This window comes from Perissodus microlepis, chromosome 15 (genome assembly GCF_051167445.1).
Source record: "Perissodus microlepis isolate ML-2025 ecotype Zambia chromosome 15, ASM5116744v1, whole genome shotgun sequence".
In the NCBI taxonomy this organism is placed as follows: domain Eukaryota; kingdom Metazoa; phylum Chordata; class Actinopteri; order Cichliformes; family Cichlidae; genus Perissodus; species Perissodus microlepis.
This window is the reverse complement of record NC_140475.1, coordinates 16,815,769-16,837,892: the sequence shown is the minus strand read 5'-3', so window position 1 is coordinate 16,837,892 and position 22,124 is coordinate 16,815,769. Positions and strand designations below refer to the sequence as shown.

The 22,124-nt window shown below is 39.9% G+C and overlaps 1 protein-coding gene across 9 annotated transcripts in view; it reads left to right on the top strand.

Moving 5' to 3' along the window:
* The window catches only part of ryr3 (ryanodine receptor 3), a 113,677-nt gene that overhangs the window by 62,599 nt on the left and 28,954 nt on the right, over nucleotides 1-22,124 (top strand). For all 9 annotated transcript variants that reach the window (XM_084952471.1, XM_084952473.1, XM_084952470.1 and 6 more), the window contains 19 exons: nucleotides 265-874; nucleotides 1,287-1,487; nucleotides 3,422-3,524; nucleotides 4,494-4,628; nucleotides 7,620-7,893; nucleotides 8,035-8,149; nucleotides 10,008-10,140; nucleotides 11,801-11,904; nucleotides 12,695-12,830; nucleotides 15,638-15,821; nucleotides 16,933-17,035; nucleotides 17,139-17,259; nucleotides 17,975-18,144; nucleotides 19,512-19,732; nucleotides 19,996-20,086; nucleotides 20,297-20,437; nucleotides 21,019-21,182; nucleotides 21,284-21,362; nucleotides 21,566-21,655. In XM_084952471.1, coding sequence (XP_084808597.1) covers nucleotides 265-874; nucleotides 1,287-1,487; nucleotides 3,422-3,524; nucleotides 4,494-4,628; nucleotides 7,620-7,893; nucleotides 8,035-8,149; nucleotides 10,008-10,140; nucleotides 11,801-11,904; nucleotides 12,695-12,830; nucleotides 15,638-15,821; nucleotides 16,933-17,035; nucleotides 17,139-17,259; nucleotides 17,975-18,144; nucleotides 19,512-19,732; nucleotides 19,996-20,086; nucleotides 20,297-20,437; nucleotides 21,019-21,182; nucleotides 21,284-21,362; nucleotides 21,566-21,655 — 3,175 coding nt within the window. The remainder of the gene's footprint in view (nucleotides 1-264; nucleotides 875-1,286; nucleotides 1,488-3,421; nucleotides 3,525-4,493; nucleotides 4,629-7,619; nucleotides 7,894-8,034; nucleotides 8,150-10,007; nucleotides 10,141-11,800; nucleotides 11,905-12,694; nucleotides 12,831-15,637; nucleotides 15,822-16,932; nucleotides 17,036-17,138; nucleotides 17,260-17,974; nucleotides 18,145-19,511; nucleotides 19,733-19,995; nucleotides 20,087-20,296; nucleotides 20,438-21,018; nucleotides 21,183-21,283; nucleotides 21,363-21,565; nucleotides 21,656-22,124) is intronic.

Here is a 22,124-nt window from a genome sequence, read left to right as displayed (position 1 = left end):
AGGGTTTGCTTTAAGAAATTTGATTATGAGTAACAGAGTTTGAGCAATCAGCACCTTATTTGCTTGTCAGGCACTCATCACCACAACTATTATCTCATACAGATGTATTATGGTTATTGGGTACTGTTGGTTTGTGGAAATCATACTAATACAGCATAATTCATAGTTCTTAGGAGAGATCATGAATCATTTTTCTGCGTGTTTTTGTAATAGCCAGTGTCTTTAGACTCATGCTATGATTGAACTAATTCTACTTATTGTCAGCATTCATCTTGAGACGGCAAAGGAAGCCCGTCTAATGATGAACAACGAGTTCATTATCCCTGTGACGGATGAAACGCGCTCCATCAAGCTGTTCCCAGATGAGTCCAAGCGACATTCACTTCCTGGGGTGGACCTAAGCACCTCCCTTAAACCTCGGGTCAATTTCTCCCCTGTGGGAATCATCAACACCAAACGCCAACAGTTCCTCTACAGCCCCCAGATCCCATTGGGCATCCTAAAGGAAAAAGCCATCAGCATGCTAACCGAGGCAGTGCAAGGTGGAGGGACACACATCCGAGACCCAGTAGGCGGGAGTCTTGAGTACCAGTTTGTTCCCATTTTGAAACTGATTGGAACGCTGTTAATAATGGGAGTCCTGACCAGTGATGAGGTGAGGCTGATTCTCCTCCTGATCGACCCCAATGTGTTTGGAGAGACCAAAGAGGGTGAGGAAGTTAAGGGGGATGAGGTGGCCGTGTCAGGGGAGAAGGAGGAGGTGAGCAAGAATGAGGAGAAGGCTGTAGAAGCAGGGGAGGAAGAGACCAAGGAGAGCAAGCCGCAAGTTAAAGGCCTGCTGGAGAAGTCTCTGCCAGAGTCTGTCAAACGCCAGGTGATGACAATAATCGTGCACAGATGTTTAAGCTCAGTGATAAACTGAAGATAGGAAATAGCTGAATTAAACTAACTCCATCAATTTATCTGCCAAGGTTTTAATTAAAATTGAATTTTGCCTTCATGAGATTAGGTACACTAATTCCCCATTTGTCAGCAGTTTTGATTTTTTATGATTTATCGCTTGCTGAGAGGTGAATTCATGAGTAGAAAGCAAGGCAGTGGCTGAATACTAATGTTCTATAAATGACTAAAACTTGCTAATAATAATCATGCATAATGGAGATGGATCTATGAAGTTAAATTAAAAAAAATGTCATTCATACAGTGAAACAAACAAAATCAAAACCAATAGAGACATAAAGAAACAGAAAACCTTTGAGTTGTTCACAGATTTCTGTCCTTTTCAGATGTGTGAGCTGCTCCACTACTTCTGTGACTGCGAGCTGAAGCACCGCATCGAATCCATTGTTTCCTTCTCCGACAGCTTCGTGTCCAAGCTGCAGTACAATCAGAAGTTCCGCTACAATGAGCTAATGCTGGCTCTCAACATGTCTGCCGCTGTCACTGCCAAAAAGACCAAAGAGTTTCGTTCACCTCCGCAGGAGCAGGTACAACACCGCAGAGGGGCCAGTGTATGAGAAAGTGTTTCCATCCTCTCTGAGATGTAATTTATGTTCAAGGTGGTTTCCGTTTGCATACTGTCATAAGACCCTGGACGGATCGCCTAGACCTTGGGGTAAAAACAAAATCAATGACCTTGAATAGAACAGAGTCAGAGGCAGACACTAGAACACAAGGTGCTGCAGTTCTCTAATTGCTTTTTAGTTTTCAGTTTCTTAACTTTATTTTCTGCTGGAATTCCCGAAGGATAAACTGGGCCATATGTGCAGCTAAAATTAACTTAGGAGTGAATTGGCCCTGCAGTGATAGTTAAACCTTTGGCCTCTTACAGGGTAAAATTATTATTAGTCCCACAGGAGCACTTTATGTTACAGTGAGTTCATTTTTTATAAGTCAAATATGTTTAAGCAGAAGATGAACTTAAACAACTGACACATGATTAATGAACTTTTCTATAGACCATTGTGAAAAATGTTTGCAAAATCTTAAGTTTATCAAAGTAAAAATGCCATCCATCCATCCATCCATCCATCCATCCATCACTGCTTTTCTGGGTTGCAGAGTCTATTCAGGGGAGCACTTTAAACAGACATACGGTTCATCTAATGGGACACCAAAAGTGTTCCTAAGCCAGCTGAGAGATATAACCGATATCTCTAAAGCATGTTCTGGTTGGGACTTGCCTGAAACACTTCAACTAGGAGAGCTCTTGGATGCATCCTGTTCAGATGCCCAAACTATTTCAATTGGTTCTTTCTTCACAAGAAGATATCAGTGCAGAGTCCACATCACTGCAGGACTGATCCATCTGTCAATCTCAGTCAATCATTCGCCCGTCACTTGTAAACAAGACCCTAAGATATTTAAACTGCTCCACTTGGGGCAGAAACTCATCTCCAACCCAGAAGAGGGACTGCACCCTTTTCTGGCTGAGGACCATGGCCTTAGAGAACCATTCTTGCCACGTCACTGAAAATCTCTTCAGTACGATCTCAAGGTCATTGTCTGTTGAAGCCAGAAGAAAACAAAACGAGGTTACGTTGCTGTGAAAATCCAATATCCAGTGTTCTGCTAGATAGTATATTTTTATGTAAACTGTAGCATGTCTCTGAGCCAGACTAGAGAATAGGAAACATTGAGTAAATAAGGAATAAAGTCTCTGATGTGTTCTGTGTTCACATCGCTTGCCCTGTCCTGTAGTATTGTTGAAAACAACCTGGTACTGAATAGGCAAGGTTTCTGCATCACTGCAAAGCATTCATGTTTGAAATATTTAATTGTGCATCCTCTGAGCTGTGAAACCTTGAGGATAAGCACTTCCAAGATATACTCCCTGAAACTAAGTTGTGGTGGTCAGCAGCAGGTGCATACTGTAAGCGAGATTCTCCACAATAAGAAACCTCCCGTGGTTTATTAAAAAGCTGTGCCTAAAATAGACATGGGAATAGGCTAACCTGGACTCTGCGATGGATGCATCTCATTTATATTTAGTGTTTTATAGTTAACTTGTGACCTGTAGCAAGCACAGCACATCTGTGGTTCTACATGATACATTAAGTATTTTCTGCATTATATTATGTAAATACCTGTTTAATGTTTTTAGTTTCACATTTGACTGGGTGTGATATAAAAATGCTCAGACTATTTCTGTCTGAGTTCATCAGATGGCCACTATCTGACAAGCCCATGTGAGCACTTACCACAGGAGACTACATGAGTAATTATGCTGTGACTCTAAAATGGTAATGTGCTTGCCTCTGTGACTTTCCACTGCTCTCTACTGTGCAATCCTTCTTTTATTCATTCTTTACCACTCTCCTTCCTTCTTTTGATCTCACTTCCTATCTAAAATTATTTTCCGTGTTGCTGTTCTCAAGTGCTTTCTGGTCTTATAATGTAAACACTCTTTTGTTTTCTGCAGATAAACATCCTGTTGAATTTCAGTGCAGGTGAGGACTGCCCCTGTCCCGTGGAGATCCAGGATGAGCTCAACTCGTTCCATGAAGAACTGCGGCTGCATTGTGGTAAAGTCCAACTGCTGACAGTTAATGTTGTTGATACAACTTGTATAAAGATGTTATGCATTTCTGTTCATAAATGTCTAAAAATGACACTGTAGATCTTCTGATAAGGACATCTTGTCACACAAAACTAACCATAGCATTAGTTCAGACAGGCCATGAAGTCGAGCTAAAAGACTGTCCTCAAAAATAAGTTGAGGACTCTGCTAGAAAATCTCTGCCAACAGTTGTTGCACATCTGCAAGCCACTTTGCATCCCACCTCCACCCAACTTCTTTGAGATTTTATTCTTTGTGGTGCTCAGAATTCATATTAATAAGACTGGATTCTCTGACCAGTTCTTGTGCTGACAATACACAAAGGATACATACACATTGTAGCTTCACTCGTTTGGATTCAAGTGAAACTCTGAATTAATATTAAAAAAGTTCTAAGCTGTAAGTTGCCAGGGTTCTTCTTACGTTACAGACCAGCAAAGACCTTATTCCAGCAGCCTGTCTCTCTGATCATCTGATCAGAGACTTCTGGTTGGTTCACACTCTTAATTTAAATCCAGAGCTTGTAGCACCTAATTTTGGAACAGCCATCCTCAGCCTTTCAGGACTTGTTTGTTTTAAATGACTGCTGAAAAATCATTTTATACAGTATGTTATTATATTCCCCAATCTTCTTCGCACCGACTGCTTGTATGGAATGAATGTATGTGTGAATGAATGTAAGAAGAACCTATACTATTCTATGATTGTCTGCTTGTATGCTGGGAACACTTCTTTTATTAAAATGTGAAGCACTTTGTAACTGTGTGTTGTAAAAAGTGCTCTGCAAGTTAAGTTAATATTATCTGGCAACATAAATATGTTTATGTTATGAGAATGATCTTTTAAAATGGGTTTTTGTTTCCTTTACACAATGCACATGGAAGCAGTCGGTATACCAGGATAAATCTCTGAGCGCCTCCATTTCTCCTGGCAGGAATTCCAGTGGAGGAAGAAGAAGAAGAACAGGACACTTCAATTAAAGGCCGTCTTCTGGCTTTACTGTATAAAATCAAGGGCCCACCACAGAAGACAGAGCAGGAACCCACAGAGACTGAACAGGCTGCCCCCAGTAAGTAGCCTTTAACACCAAAGAAGAAAACAAGCTAGCGACCAGTAACTGTACTGAAGTTTAACAATAACTCAGCAATGCATACGGCAGTGCAAGACTAAGGTTTATTATTTCAATTTTTTATCTTGGTGCTGCAACACGTAAGCAGGACTTTATTGTGGTTGCTATCAGTTTCTAAACATATACCACATAACTATGTTTAGCATTAAATATTATATTGACATTCAAAATCATAAAGCAGTACCGATTTATCCATAATAAATATTGCAGACCACAAAACACTTTCCAATCACTAGTTGTTTGCTTCAAGCTTTTTTTTTTTTTTGCTGCCCTTTGCTCAAAGTATGTTTTTGTTCTGTTTCAAATAATAGAATAAGACTAATGGACAGTTCCTGCAAGACTCTGACATAAATTTTAATGCCTTGCTCCAGCCTCCCACACCTAGCCTGCATTATTCAAAAGCATTATAAATGGACGGATGTTCTGATTCAAGATTATCCTGATAGATCTGCTTTAGCATGTCTACAAACCCAATTCCAAAAATGTTTCGATGCTAAGTAAAGTTTAAATAAAAACGGCATGCAATGATTTGCAAATGTCATGAACTGTATTTTATTCAGAATAGAACATAGAAAATAGTTTAAATATTTGATTTGAGTAATTTTATTATATCATGAAAAAAATAAGCTTATGTTGAAATGTTTGGTAGTAATGTGCCTGACAGAGGAACAAAAAGCTGGAAAAGTGAGTGGTACAAAAAAAACAGTTGGAGGAACATTTTGCAACTAATTACATTAACATACAATAGATCAGTAACATGATTGGATATAAAAAAAATTAAAAAAACGTCTGAGAGAGACAAAGTTTCACCAATCCACAATTAACGGTGTCAGTATTGGATGGAGAAATCTTTGTCTGTGAATACACTTCCACAAATGCAGGTTAATGCAAAGAAGAATCCACATGTAAAATTAATCCATAGACACCACCATCTTTGGGCCAAAGCTCATTAAAAATGTGCTAAAGAAAAGTGGAAAACTGCATCTCTGATTGTATGGAGGTGAATTACTGCCTCTGGAACTGGCACCATGAGTGCTAAAACATATATGCAGGTTTTAGAGGCACATATTCACCCATCCAGATGCCATCTTTTTCAGAGAAGTCCTCGCATATTTAAGGAAGATGCTGCTAAACTGCAAACTCTATCTATTACAACAGTATGCTCTCATAGTTGGAGAGTCCAGATACTGAACTTGCCTGCCTGCAGTCCAGATCTTTTACCAGCTGAAACTTTGGACACATCATAAAATTAAGAGAATCCCTAGAATCCCTTATCAAACCAGAACTGGAAATTATTACTAGTCTCCTCAGCTCCCAGACATTAACAGACTGTCACCTGACAGTGGTAAACATGGCCCAGTTTCAACTTTTTTGAGAGGTTTGGCTGCCATGAAATAAAAAAACAACAACCTTATTTCTTTCTTCAAAGTGTTCAAAGTGTACATTTTCACATTTTAAACTTTTACCATGTTTGCTATGTTCTATTGTGAGTGAAATATGGGTGGAATTCTGCTTTTTCACTTTACTCAGCGTTGCAGCATTGTCAGAGTCTGTTTTGTTCATCAAATAAATTGATGAAGCAGTCTGACAAATGGATGGACGGGCGAAATAAGCCGCTTCTCTTGCCTGACAAAGTTAGAGCTGCTAATTTTTTCAACGTGTAATTTTATTGTCAGATCTTTATATGTCAGATTATATATAATTAATGCCTAGTCAGTCCTTTTGGGATGGGGATGATTACTTTCATTAACTGACGGCAACGTTCATTCACTGTTATAAAACTTTAAAGCCAGTAATTTCTCTCTAAAACTTTTGCTTCCTTATTCTTTTGATGAAAAGCATCGAAGCGCCTATTGTTGATTTCACAGCATTGTTTAATTAGTCAGATTACTCAGAAGTTATAAAAACTTGGAATCATCCATAAGGTTTTTTGTTTTTTTTAGTTTGCCAACAGCTAAGGAGCTTATTTCCAAGATTTAAATGCCAGACTTAATATCAACCGCCTTGGCTTGAACTTGTGATTAAATTTGTTTGTTTGTTCCTCTCTTAATATTCCTGCATCACTCTAGTGTGCTTCAGATATGCTGTCAGCATCCTCATAGACTCATCAGGAGATGATTGTGGGGTTACATCCAATATATTGACAAAATATTAAATCTCCCAATTAGTTCCAACTAATAGACTAATTTACATTTTCTAAGAGCTTTAATAAGGCCAATTCAATTCATGGTTTATGCTGACTTTGGAGTACAGCACTGTGCCAGTGCTCATGTCTCTATATTTTTGCCTGTCATTTGCAGATTAGCACGCAGACTGCGTAAGATTTCAGTGACTCCCTTGTGAGCCATGGTTTGAGATGATTCAGAGCAGATGTGAATTTGCAACACTTTCACCTTCAGGGCATCTACACCGTCTCGTGTCTCATTGTGATTCTGCTTGAATCCGGCTCTTTGTTTTCAGCAGATGTTGCGCTACTTGGCTTAAACGCTCAAAGTTCAGCGATGGCTTTGGAATTGCAGTGTTTTGAGAGGTGCAGCATTTAGCTACAACTTCATATGACTTCAAGTTTTTCTCCACTGGTCCTTGTTTTATTGGTGCTTGGCATCCTTAAGAGGGACGTTTTATGAGACTTTAAGATAAAGTTTAAAAGATACAGTTTTAAAACCTATACTACAGTTTAATTAGCTTGTCTTTGTATATCTCTGGAACAAAAAGAGAAAAAATAAAGAGCATATCATCCATCTTTCCTAATGAACAATGCTTTTGAAGTGCCCGGTCCATAGATTTTTATTTTTTCTCCAATTTGCTCATTCAAAGGTTTGAGAGACAACAAAAATCAACTGAAGCTTTGACAGATACATGATTGTAGAGCAACCTTTATTTACTGCTTCTATTTCTCAATTTAAGAATACTGAACTGTCTCTTCTCCAGCCAACCTGAAGGAGCTTATCTCCCAGACCATAACCAGTTGGGCTCAGGAGTCTCACATTCAGGACCCAGAGCTGGTCAGAGTGATGTTCAGCCTGCTGAGGAGACAGTATGACGGCATCGGGGAACTGCTTCGGGCCATGAAGAAGTCGTACACCATCAGTGCCGCATCCGTGCAAGATGCTATTAACCTGCTGGCATCTCTGGGTCAAATCAGATCTCTGCTATCAGTGCGAATGGGCAAGGAAGAGGAGAAACTCATGATTGATGGGCTCGGGTAAGAAAATATATTATGATGCGCACACTGTTATAAACGATAAAAACGATGCCTGATTCTAGAAATATGTCATTGTGAACAGTGTACTCTCCCGCTGTTACAGTACTGTGGGCTTTATAAATCGCTTTCTTGTGTTCTTAGCGACATCATGAACAACAAGGTTTTCTACCAGCATCCTAATCTGATGAGAGTGCTGGGCATGCATGAGACAGTCATGGAGGTCATGGTGAACGTGCTTGGGGGAGACAAGTCACAGGTGAGCTTAACATTGCTCATGTTTTTGGTTTTCCTTGACCACTACAAACTATCGAGTCAGTCCTTTTTTAATGGATCGTATTCATTGAAACTGTTAACTTTTTAGTCATGTATGGAAACAGTAGCTCCCAATCTTAACTCTTGGAGAAGTTCTTTAAAACTCCTTATCCTGTTCATAACTTTTTTTAAAGAAGTTTGTACATGTTTTTGACGGATTCTTATTCGTTATGTGGCCTCTTTCACCATAATTAGGGGTACAATTCATCATGATTAATGTTTAGATTGTGTTAATAAAAAGTGGTTTTAAAATTAAAAGTGTTAATGAAAGCTGTTGTCTATACAAAATACAAAAAAAAGAAGTTTCCATAGTTGTTCAGAGCCCCACGCACTTTCCTCACATTCCTTATTTTGGTCAATAATTAGCCTTCAAGCCAAAAATATTCAGTTATGAATTAAATGTAGCAAAAGGAGGAGCAAATCATCAATTTTAAAGAACGCAAACAAGCGTTTTTGTTTTTGTTTTGGGTATTTTTGCTTGCAAAATGACTCTTATAGTAAATCTGTTAGCGAAACATTTGCAGGTTAGTTTTCTGTTACAAAGCTTAGTTTTAGGGGAAGAGTTTGGAGTTTGTGACTGACAGAACTTTTAATGCTTAATAAGTTGTATACCGATCTCAGGAAAACAAATTTTATCTTAAGAGGCTGAAGTGAGCCAAGAGAAACAGCTTAATACCCAGAAAAACCGCAGCGTAATGGAGAGGACAGAGGAGTAAAGGCATCAGAGGGGTGACAGGAGGCCACTCAGACCTGTCCTTTTTGGGTGGTGCTGACAGAAGCTGGAAGAGCTGGTTGCGATTTAATGCTGCAGCCAGTGCCAAGCTTGAAGTGAACCTCAGACAGACGGACCTCAGGGAGACATTCAGACCTTCGTGTCTGTCTCTGGCACTGTGATCGCACAGGCTCATAGCATAAATTCCTGACTGGTTTCATGCCACTTGATACGTGTACCTCGCTCGCTGTGGCCATATACAGTGACAGTCGTGAATATAGATCAGGTTTTTAATATTTGCTGTTTGATTACCGCTGATGTTGTTTCAGTCGTGGCATGGTGCTGTATATTATGAGATTGTGCGAGTCGTAGGTTTTATCACGCAATCAAGACAGATGGTTTATAGAATATTATGAAGGAATAAATCTCTGAACTCGGACACTGACAGAAAGTTTGCTCCCGGTCACGCACAGCAGGACCGCATATGGGGAATCAACAAAGAAACTTGTTAAGCTGTATATTCTCAAAGTAAAATTGTTTTTGCTTTCAAAGTTTCTGTCAAATCTGCCTTTAGAGGTGGAAGCTTTGGCATGATTGAAAGTTCAATATTTGTCAGTTGTCTGATAAGTGTGATTTTCTGTGCTGTGCATTTTTGCAGATTGTAATCTGCCTAAAGTAAAATGGGGGTTTCTCTCCTTCTCTGCTGTCAATTACTTTTTCTGCATTTCTGCTACAGAGCAAATGACTCTTGTGATTTATGCTCAGCCTGAGGCTTGGACTGAACCCATGTGAGGACTTAGAAAAATGAGGATGGCACAGATCTAAAAGCATTAGATGCAAAAGGGCTTGAAGGTCAAACAATTTTTCAGTTTCTGTGTTCAAAACAGGAAATACATTTTATTTATTGATTCCATGATACTCTTTATGATAGTTTAGATACCTTTATCAGACCCAAGCATCTAGTACTCTGCATCCTGTAGTGACATTAAAAAGAATTCTAATATTCCTGAGCTCCTACTGCAGCTTATTTGGTGCTTGCCTCTTCAAAGGCTGCAGATTGATCCATACAGTCTACTTTTTTCTTCCACAGGAGATCGCCTTCCCCAAGATGGTAGCTAGCTGTTGTCGCTTCCTGTGCTATTTCTGCCGTATTAGCCGGCAAAACCAGAAAGCCATGTTTGACCACCTGAGCTACCTGCTGGAGAACAGCAGCGTCGGATTGGGTAAGTATATTTTGCCTTTTCATTATTTATTTGAAAAAAAAAAACTCAACTTAATTTATGCACAGCTGTCTTAAGACATTGACTGGGCCATTGCAACACATTGATTTTTCATTTTTAGCCATTATGTTGTAGAATTGTTGCTGCATTTTGGACCATTGCTCTGTTGCATGACCCAACATCAGCTGAGCTGTAGCTGTTGGACAGATGGCTTCATATTTGACTCTAACATGCTTTGGTAAACAAAGGAGTTCATGGTTGCCTCAATGACTACAACATGCCCAAATCCTGTTTCTCTTGGGCTTTTAGCATTTTTTTCTAAGCATTGCACAGTCTGACCTTGGGATTAGTTTGCAGGGATGTCCACTCCTGAGAAAAGTGGGAGTTGTTTTGTATGCTTCTGAATAATCTTCTTCGCTGTAGAATGATGAACTTCAAACTAGAAATGGTCTTAGAACCCTTCCCAGATTGACGGGCAACAACAGTTGTGCCTTTAGGCCAATTCTATTGTCTTTGCTCCTTGGCATTGCGTTAACACACTCCTGAATGTTTCAGACCAGCAAAACCTCTGCATTTATGGAGGTGCTCACACTTGCTGACGATTAGGTGTATTCGATGAGCAACACGTGGCTCCAACTTTTTAATTCTATGAAATCTGTAAGGGTGTACTTATGTTTTTCATACACTTCTTTGACATTGTGACTCAATTTTTGTTAAATATATACTGCTATGTTGTCACGTATGGTACAGGTTAGGAAGTATTTACCTAATTTTAGAACCTGATGAGGATTAGATGGTTTTATTTATTATGTCCTGATACATGAAAAATCTGAAATTGAATAGATTTTTTTTTAATATGAAGGAAAGGAACAAGCTGGGGCAAAAACAGACAGTGGAGAGCACACTGGTTATGAGGATGCCTTGGCATTTGAATATGTTCCCAAGTATTCTCCATACTGCGTCAATTAAACTTTTTTGCTGCTACATAATGTGTGCAGAAACCAATAGTTGCTACGGGCTACAACAGTTTTTTTTAACTGCAGACTTATTGCTGATATTGTGGGAAGCAGCTGGTGAAGAAGAGTAACAGGCTCGATTTCAAAATGCCAGTATATCAAGTTGAAAGTGTAAGGGGCACAGAGGGAGGCAGCTGATAGAGAGAAGAATGGCGAGCAGTAAATGAGGGTTATTCAGGCGTGCAGAGCAGGACATGAGTCACAGAGATCTGCGTGCCTGTGTAACACGTAAACTAAAGCACCTGGCTCTGGAAGAGGACAGGGTCACATGATCTGAAGAGGACAGTTGAATGAAAACACACTAGTTGTTGCCGTTTTTTATATGACACTTTTAGAATTTGCCTCTTTTACAAGCCACGTTTTCCTATAAATTAATAATATGTAACATAGTCTGCATTGTGCTGCAATATTAAGTGGTTTTGTAGTATCTGCTCGACTGCAATGACGCTTTAAAAATGGAGTAATATTGCAAAAAGGGCAGGTGTTGACAAACTGATTAATGGGACCTGGTATTCTGAGCTTCAAAGATGCAGACTGGAGAATATCAAGATTGATGTGCTGTGTCGGTCCACTGCCCCCTGTTGTTTAATGCAAAACTAATGCAAAGTTTGCTCTGTTGCTGACAGCCTGTTTCTGTGTGTGTTTAGCCTCTGAAGCTATGCGGGGCTCCACTCCGCTGGATGTCGCAGCGTCTTCAGTGATGGACAACAACGGTCTGGCGCTGGCCCTGGAGGAGCCTGATCTGGAGAAGGTTTGATGACGAATAAAATCGCAGCCTTACTCAAAGAAATACTCAACAGCACAGCTAAAAATCACACAGCACTTTATGTTTGCAGGCTCATTAGATTGTAGCCAGTTTCTATTCTGACCATAACTTGTTGTTTTTAGCAGATGTAGTGTTTAAAATTAGTTTGGAAAGTTGTGAATGAAACTGAACTGTACAACTAGCTAAATGTACAACCAGTATACTGATCACATGTTCATATTATCATCAAATACTAAAACAGATTGTACTATAAAACATATGCAGGATCCATTTAGTTATTTATGAAGTCAAACATTAAGACTTAGATGTGGATACAGGATCTTATTCACTGTCTAAACCTTGCATTGCATTCTGCTGCTAGGTTTATTCTTCATCTTGAAAGTTTTTGCCAACACATTTCAGGCCACCGTGTTGGTTTTGGTTTAAAATCTGGCTTTCGCCAACCCACAAGACATGTTCTTCCAATTATGTGCAGCTCAGTGTTCATAAAGTTCGAGGAGGCCACAGAAGAGGAAGAATACGTGCTAATCATCTGTCAATGCTAGAACGCAGTGCTACTCAGATGACACATACAATTATAGAGGAAGCAAGTCAGATAGGAATAGAAAGCTCAGGCCACCAAAGTTTTCTATGAAAAAGTGCTGAATGATTTTGTGACAGCTGGAAAAGCTTAGCTCAGCAGAGGCTTTCAAGCTGTCACTGTTGCTGACACTGAGTCAGAAAGACAGTGTGCCATTATAATACCCAGGAGTGAAGCAGAATTGCTTGACCGTAGGTGGTGACATACCTAGCAGGCTGTGGTCTTCAGAGCTGCGCCATGCTGGTGGCTAAGGGATACCCAGACCTCGGCTGGAACCCCATAGAGGGAGAGCGCTACCTCTCATTCCTGAGGTTCGCCGTTTTCTGCAACGGTATGTTTTATACTGAACACTAAGATGACTTTTCATCCATGGCAATTCTGTTCCTCTGCTCGTTTTGGTGCAGTGATATACTTGGCCCTTGGTTTGTTTCACAACAAAGCATGCTGACTGCACCCATCAGCATGCTGATTAGAAGTGCAACAGACTGGAAAATGTTAAATAAAGCAGGAAAACATTGCTTGTGGAGTTATCCTGTAAACACAGAAGTTTTTTGTCGATATCTGAGTGTACCATTGTGTGAAGCCTCCGCTTGTACCCAAGCGTGATATACATGACACCAGAGGCTATCTTAAAGTTCAAAGAGGCTTTAATTGTGGCATACAGTTGAGTATACACGTGGTCAGTTCGACTTTGTCAGGAGAACAGACAAGGTCAGACACCAGGCTAAACCTACATGGTGCAAAGAATACTTAAAAGCTGAACACGTGGTATAAAGACAACATGGGAATGAGAAAGGAGACAGACAGGGGGAGGGGAATTTGGCAAGGGGTAAGCAAAGCAAACAAAGCAAAAACTATATTTTATATTGAGTGTTTTCATATATTCGTATGTGGTAAGGATATTTGGTGGATATATATTTATGTGGCGCTGTTGTGTTATGTGTGTGATTTATGATTTACTTGATTTTTGTTTTTTATTCGAGTCTTGTTTAATATCTGGATTTTAATTGAATGTGCAAAAACTAATTACCGTGCAGTGTGTTACATAAAAAGTATTATTACAAACTACAGGGAGTGCAGAATTATTAGGCAAATGAGTATTTTGTCCACTTCATCCTCTTCATGCATGTTGTTTTACTTCAAGCTGTATAGGCTCGAAAACCTACTACCAATTAAGCATATTAGGTGATGTGCATCGCTGTAATGAGAAGGGGTGTGGTCTAATGACATCAGCACCCTATATCAGGTGTGCATAATTATTAGGCAACGTCCTTTCCTTTGGCAAAATGGGTCAAAAGAAGGACTTGACGGGCTCAGAAAAGTCAAAAATAGTGAGATATCTTGCAGAGGGATGCAGCAGTCTCAAAATTGCAAAGCTTCTGAAGCGTGATCATCGAACAATCAAGCATTTCATTCAAAATACTCAACAGGGTCGCAAGAAGCGTGTGGAAAAACCAAGGTGCAAAATAACTGCCCATGAACTGAGAAAAGTCAAGCGTGCAGCTGCCAAGATGCCACTTGCCACCAGTTTGGCCATATTTCAGAGCTGCAACATCACTGGAGTGCCCAAAAGCACAAGGTGTGCAATACTCAGAGACATGGCCAAGGTAAGAAAGGCTGAAAGATGACCACCACTGAACAAGACACACAAGCTGAAACGTCAAGACTGGGCCAAGAAATATCTCAAGACTGATTTTTCTAAGGTTTTATGGACTGATGAAATGAGAGTGAGTCTTGATGGGCCATATGGATGGGCCCGTGGCTGGATTGGTAAAGGGCAGAGAGCTCCAGTCCGACTCAGACGCCAGCAAGGTGGAGGTGGAGTACTGGTTTGGGCTGGTATCATCAAAGATGAGCTTGTGGGGCCTTTTCGGGTTGAGGATGGAGTCAAGCTCAACTCCCAGTCCTACTGCCAGTTTCTGGAAGACACCTTCTTCAAGCAGTGGTACAGGAAGAAGTCTGCATCCTTCAAGAAAAACATGATTTTCATGCAGGACAATGCTCCATCACACGCGTCCAAGTACTCCACAGCGTGGCTGGCAAGAAAGGGTATAAAAGAAGAAAAACTAATGACATGGCCTCCTTGTTCACCTGATCTGGACCCCATTGAGAATCTGTGGTCCATCATCAAATGTGAGATTTACAAGGAGGGAAAACAGTACACCTCTCTGAACAGTGTCTGGGAGGCTGTGGTTGCTGCTGCACGCAATGTTGATGGTGAACAGATCAAAACACTGACAGAATCCATGGATGGCAGGCTTTTGAGTGTCCTTGCAAAGAAAGGTGGCTATATTGGTCGCTGATTTGTTTTTGTTTTGTTTTTGAATGTCAGAAATGTATATTTGTGAATGTGGAGATGTTATATTGGTTTCACTGGTAAAAATAAATAATTGAAATGGGTATATATTTGTTTTTTGTTAAGTTGCCTAATAATTATGCACAGTAATAGTCACCTGCACACACAGATATCCCCCTAAAATAGCTAAAACTAAAAACAAACTAAAAACTACTTCCAAAAACATTCAGCTTTGCTATTAATGAGTTTTTTGGGTTCATTGAGAACATGGTTGTTGTTCAATAATAAAATTATTCCTCAAAAATACAACTTGCCTAATAATTCTGCACTCCCTGTAGAAAAACTTTCCGATAGCTTCAACCTCCCGAGGACACCTCCGAGATGCTTTTTAAAGACATTTTAAAGAAAATATAATCTAATTAAGTCGCTGAGTATGTGTAACTGAGCAATAAATAAGTATTGAGATAAAACAAAAAAATGGCATCACAACAAAGAAACAGTCTAGGGTGATTTTATCTGTATAAATGTGAGTATTGTGTATTAAAGCAGCAGGGGATTTAACAGTGATGCTGTTTTTGGAATAGAAATGAAAAACTGCACAGAAATTAAAAAATCCACTGGGGAAGGATGCCAGGGTCCTGCTGAGGACTCACGTGGAAATGTGAGTCGGCTTTTCCTGGATAAAAAAATGTAGCGGTGCTTTAGCAGGTGCTGAATACCACTTTCAGGGGTTTTACACTCTAGCTGACTCTCACCTTTCCTTTTGGGGATAATAACAATTTTCCTTTCCATTGGTCTGCTTTTTTTTCCTTTTTTTTTTTTTTTTTTCTTCCTCACACCAGGTGAGAGCGTGGAGGAAAATGCCAACGTGGTGGTGAAGCTGCTCATCAGACGTCCAGAGTGTTTCGGCCCAGCCTTGAGGGGCGAGGGTGGTCAGGGTCTGCTGGCTGCCATGGAAGAGGCCATCAAGATCTCTGAAGATCCTGCCCTGGACCTGCCCAAGACTCCTGCTGGAGTCACTACTGGGTAAAAACGACACCAGTTCTTTGTTTTCTTTTTCCACAGTGTTTAAAATATGCTGAATCAGCATTTTTATCACCACGAGACACTAAGAAACACATTCAGAAACTCTAAAGCCAGTCACTTGTGATTAAGGCTCTCATTATCTGGGTCTCTGTGTGAAATGTTACTTTTAGTTAGATTTCCCTGTGTGCTCAGCTAAACCAGCATTATTCTTTGCTGCTAGACCCTCTTAATAGAGCCATATCACATTACGGGAAAAGAGATCTAAGTTTATTTCATTGCCTTTGCCCAGCAAGAGAACAGTGAAGAGAAAGAGAGAGGTAATTGCTGTTTGAAAGTGGAGTTTTATCAAATAATTGTCTTTTGTTTTCTCTCTTTAAAAAAAAAAAAAAAAAAAAAAAAACTCCTACCAAAACAAGAAAATCTTCTTAATTTACTCTTTATATAGCAAAATATAATTTACTTCAGCAGCTAAATTCACATTCATGATGTGTTTGAAGACACATTTAAGAACCACAGATTTTTTTAAGCGATCATTTATCTCGGATGAGTTTGACATTTTAAAAAAAGAGGGGAAAAAATGAAAAACTTTTTCAACTGCTGGAAACATATAAGTCTTATAAAGCAACTGCAACCCTGGTGTTATTAAAGCAAGTCTTGAATAAAAAAATATCAGAGATTTTAAATCATAATTGGAGCCTAAGGACAGTATTAAAAAAGGTACTTTTCTGGAAGAATATGTAAAAGAAAGGAATACATTATCCCTGGCATTGGCTGTTTGTCCCTGCCTTTCTACATAAGTATACGAAGCCTGTAACACTGACTGCATTTTAATGTTGAAAGTTTGTATGGCCTGAAATGGGGAGAGAGATTGGAAAGCTGCTCAAAATCAATATGTATAACAGAATAGCCTGCAAGGAGATCATGTATTGTGCCAAAACATTATTATAAATGCTCACAAAATTGCCTAATTTACTGCGCCTCTGTTGCCCGTCGTATCCTCAAACCACCCTGCAGAGCTCGTCTGCAACTTCCAAGAAATGTTTCTCGTGTTCAGGATAATATTTATTATACCGTGCGTATAATTTTTATATAGTGTGTTTGTCTGTTTCAGGTCTGGTGAGGAGGAAGGGGAAGTGATTCACATGGGCAACGCCATCATGTCCTTCTACTCTGCCCTCATTGACCTGCTGGGACGCTGTGCTCCTGAGATGCATGTAAGGCCTTCGACAACAGCCTGAGTTGAAGAATGAGATTCTGTATACTGTCACAGGGACAGAGAAAGATTGTTTTTGTTTTGTGCCTGTGCATCTCTTACAGCTTATCAATGCAGGTAAAGGTGAGGCGCTGCGTATCAGAGCCATCCTGCGCTCTCTGGTTCCCACTTCGGACCTGGTGGGCGTCATCAGCATCCCCCTCAAAATGCCTGTCGTTAATAAAGGTATGCCGGTCTAAGTTTGCTTTAGGCGGTTTCTGATTGTTAAAAGGAAACGCATAAACAGAAGTAAATTAAGGTGAGACGGGATGTCTACCTGGGAAAGAAAAATGTTGTTTGGTTTAGATTCAAGGCTGAAGGTGCACGGTAGTCTGATTAAAAATCTAATTTATACTCTACAGGCAAACCCGGGCTGCTGTAGATCACAAACCTTTTGCCACATCCTGCTGAACAAACATGCCGCATTACCTTACTGCCTACGGCAAATAATAAAAACTCTGCCTGGTACAGCATGTGTGTCGTACTGCCAGATTAAGGAAGCTGAAATAATTTCATAACTCTGCAGAGTATCATCACAGCTCTGCTAACTAGACGTATATTATTGTAAGTGCCTTTGCAATGGCAGGAGACATCACTTAGGAGAGAGCCTTTGCTTCCCTCTACATCTCTGTGGAAAACAAATATGCCTACATTGTGTTTTTAGTACCTTTCTACTTTGTGCCTTGCTTATAAAATGATGGGTTACAACGATGCTCAACAGCAAGAACACCAGAAAATAAAAACATTTCACATTTATGCTTGGTTTCCTCAGCTTATCGTGTCTGGGATTACATTTCCCTTAAACTCTAAAGCCTAATTTTATTCCGAAATCATGTTGCATTTGAAACTTTCTTCAGTGAATCCCTTTCATTGGTTTTTGTTTTGCTCCACCAACCTTCAGATGGCACAGTGACCGAACCGGACATGTCAGCTTGTTTCTGTCCCGACCACAAGGCCCCCATGGTGCTCTTCCTGGACAGAGTTTACGGCATCGAGGACCAGAGCTTCCTGCTCCAGATGTTGGAGGTTGGCTTCCTGCCTGACCTCCGAGCCTCGGCGTCTCTGGACACGGTAAGTCCTAGAACATTCACGACACACACACACTTTCACCTTCAAAGTCCCATTTTGTCAATGACTACCTGCCAAAGAATTTGTATCCACTTCCTGAAAAAGTACATTTTAGTCTCTGCAAATGCAAAGGATGTAAGCTCTAGTTGTACCTGACAGGTGTAATCGTCTCTGTCGTCTCTGCTCCTGTTACATTTTTGAGATCTTAAGTCTTTTGTCATTTACTGATAATGAAATGAAGGTTTCTAGTCTTATCAAACATGAGCACCGATTGCTCAGAACAGTCACTAAGCCTGTTGCAAATTTTCAGAAATATTAACATAATAATCGGCCTACTGATCAGGTCACCCTTAGCTTTTAAACAGTTCAGTATAAAAACTTCACTCAGACTACATTTTTTCGTAACCCAGTTTATCCGGTCATTTGCTACACAGAACGATCTGGGAAGTTGCGAGCACTTTGAAAGAAATATTTTTGAAATATTTTGGTTGAATTATCCATTTATCAGTCTAGCACAGATTAACAGTCAATCAAATCAATGAGCCAGAGGATCCTGAAAGTGGCAAAAGGGTAAAAACGAGCTGCAGACCGAGGAGCTTTGATAGATGATAAGAAACTAGATATAAAGTTTGGATTTCCTTTGGTGAGTTTTTGCTCTTTGTAAGGAGAATTTGTGCATCGAAGGTACACACTTGGAGCCATTTAAAATGACTTGACAGGTGATTAAGTGAACCTTTGCTCTCATCACACTTACTACATACCCAAAATATGTTATGTATGTCTTATGTATAGTCTATGGATCAAATATAACTCAATATAGTCTAAAACAGCAAAGTAATTATCAACTAGTTCAATTATGGTTATTTTCCTTTAGTCCTTTACTTTGCTCTGTTATTATTCTTTTGTTTTTTAAAGGGAGAAAATTGTGAACAAATTCCCACCTTCACTGCTCTTAGTGCAGATTCATTTTCTACTAACAAATTGTCTGGCCGTTATTTATGGTTGAATGGCTCACAGTAAGCCATTTCCAGTTTTGAAAAGTATCCATCAGGAACTTTTTACATTTGGAACTTAATTTACATGCAAAAGGTAAATGACACCATCACAAACACAACCTGTTTCCCACAAAAATAACAAGAAGTTACAGAAAGACTTCAAACTTTGGTTTTAATGAATACAGTTATCCCCATCTGTGACATCAGTGGAAATTGAAGATCTTCAGCTTTGCTGTCCTTTTCTGCTATTAGAGAACTGCATAATATTTACATTTGGCGGAACCTATAATCACTTCCACCTTCTGTTAATCTCTGCGTGTAGAGATTGGGCTGCTCTTCCTTTTTCAGTTACATGCATTGTTCTCTGTCTCACAGGAGGTGTTGAGCACCACAGAGACTGCGCTGGCCATGAACAGGTACATCGGCTCAGCTCTGCTGCCTCTGCTGACCCGCTGTGCCACTCTCTTTGGCAGCACAGAGCACTACGCACAGCTGGTTGACTCCACGTTGCAGACTATCTACAGGCTGTCAAAAGGCCGCTCACTCACCAAAGCCCAAAGGGATGCCATTGAAGAGTGTCTGCTGGCAATCTGCAAGTAAGGCTTCTTTAGCTTTATTTAGTCTTAGCTGAGTTAAATTAAAGAAATCTGGATTTTCCCCCTGCAGGCCATTAAAAATATTGCAGGTTTAGGGCACTGGCTTCACTTTTCAAATGTTTCAATGGTTGCATCTTTTTTTGTTTGTGTGTAAAAAAGTTTTCCTTCTCACAGTTCTTAAAATATTCTTGGATGTGAGCACATGTACATAAGAGAAAATCATATTCCGCCTACACAGATGTAATTCTGCACTTATTTCACAGACACCTGCGTCCCTCTATGATGCAGCAGCTGCTCAGACGTCTGGTGTTCGACGTTCCAATGCTCAATGAATATTGCAAGATACCTCTCCGGGTGAGACGCAAAACACTTTCTTGTTAATGTGTTTGATGTATGAGTCAAAAAGGTTATTGAAGAAATAACACAGGCAATCACTGGAATGTAAAATTTGGGAACCCGTTGTCTTCCTAACTTCCAGAGTTAAACAACATGATTGTAGCAATCGCAATTGGAGTGTAAAAATATTCAGGAATTTTTGTGCGTGTTTGTGTTTCTTATTTCTAGCTGCTGACCAATCACTACGAGCAGAACTGGAAGTACTACTGCCTGCCATCTGGTATGGGCAGCTTTGGTACTGCCTCTGAGGAGGAGCTCCTTCTCACCAAGAAACTCTTCTGGGGAATCTTTGACTCCCTTTCTCATAAGGTACAACCAGGAATTTATTTATAAGTATTTATTATTAAAGATGAGCTGGCCCAGTGTGCATAGAGCTGCAAAAATTCTCTGTATTTTGCGTATTTGTTGTTCTCCGATAATGAACCAGGACTAGAAGTGGTATTTTTCTGATCCGCATTTTTGCAGAACAAGATGTTTGGTAGCTGAGTGGTGCTTGTGCTTGTAAAACTCTGTTCTGGGATATTTAAAAAAAATATATATATATATTTTCTTATTTATTTATTTATTTAAATCTTGAGTTTTCAACACTTGAGTGTGGATCTCCTGAGAGAAAAGTTCTCAGTAGTCAGAGGCAGTGAAGTGAAAGCTCAATGAAGTGCTTGTGAGCAGTGCAGCTGAGGCAAAGCCAAATCAGATGAATCATTTATCAGTCTGTGACAGGTCACTACATGGTGCAGACTTTTCCATCTTTCATTTTCATTCCTTTTTGGGAGGGGGGCTGATCCTACTCTGCTCCACCGTAGTTGTCTCAGCAGACACGTTCTGAAAAAATAAAAGTGAAATGGTGAAACTTCTAAGCACCCCTTTCCCTCTCTTCTTACATTTTGTAGAAATATGATGCTGAACTTTTCAAAATGGCCAAGTCATGCCTGTGTGCAATCGCTGGGGCCCTGCCTCCAGACTTTGTGGATTCCAGTTTAGGTGCAACGCTGGAGAAGCAGGCATCAATGGACGCACAGGGTAACTTTGACCCCAAACCCATCAGCACTGCCAAGTAAGTGTTCTAAAAATGCAGCTTTGTTAAAGCAGCATGTTTCATGTTTCTAAATGTTTTTATTTATATGTTATGACTTAAACACAATTTTGACTTTTCAGTATCTCCCTTCCTGAAAAACTTGAGTACATTGCCAACAAATATGCAGAGCATTCCCATGACAAGTGGTCCTCAGAGAAGGTTCGTGCCTTCGTGTTCTCAGTGTCTTCTTCACTCATGCTTGGAGTCGATTTATGTTATAAGGCGTGGTCGGTACAAAATCCAAAGAAATGCAAAGTTGTAATTGTACTTTGTAGTCTCAGCCATTTTACTAAACCAGTTTACATTTCATGGTTTAATAAAATGCGAGATGGTGTAATTAATTGAAATAAACTGTGTTGCAGATGTCAGTGGGCTGGAAACATGGAGACACTGTGGATGAGCAGGCCAAAACCCATCCACTCCTGAAGCCCTATAAATCTCTGAGTGAGAAGGTACGTGCACATTAGTGCTCACACAGCTGAGAAAGCAGTGTGATGGCCCTATTTGCTATGGACATCCTTATTCTTTAACTCTCAACTGTCTTTCAGTTTCTTTAATTAGTCTTCAGAAATAGTTTTCCAGGCTTCTTGAAAGACATTCAAAACTCTTCTTTAGATGTTGGCTGCCTTTTGTTCTGTACTCTGTCAACATAATCTCACAATACTTTAAAAATGTTGAGGTCTGGGCTCTGGGGAGGCCAATCCATGGCTGGATAGAAGAATTAGACTGGAAAAGAATTGTTCTTTTTTCGTTTTTTTCCGTTTCGTTTCGTTTTTGGGATCATTGTCATGCTGAAAAATGAAGTCATTGGTAACAAAATGTGTTACAAGATATCGTATGGTGGATCAAAATCTCACAATCGTTTTTGCTATTTCATTCATAATTCCATCAGTTGTGCAAGATCTCCAACAGCACTGGCTG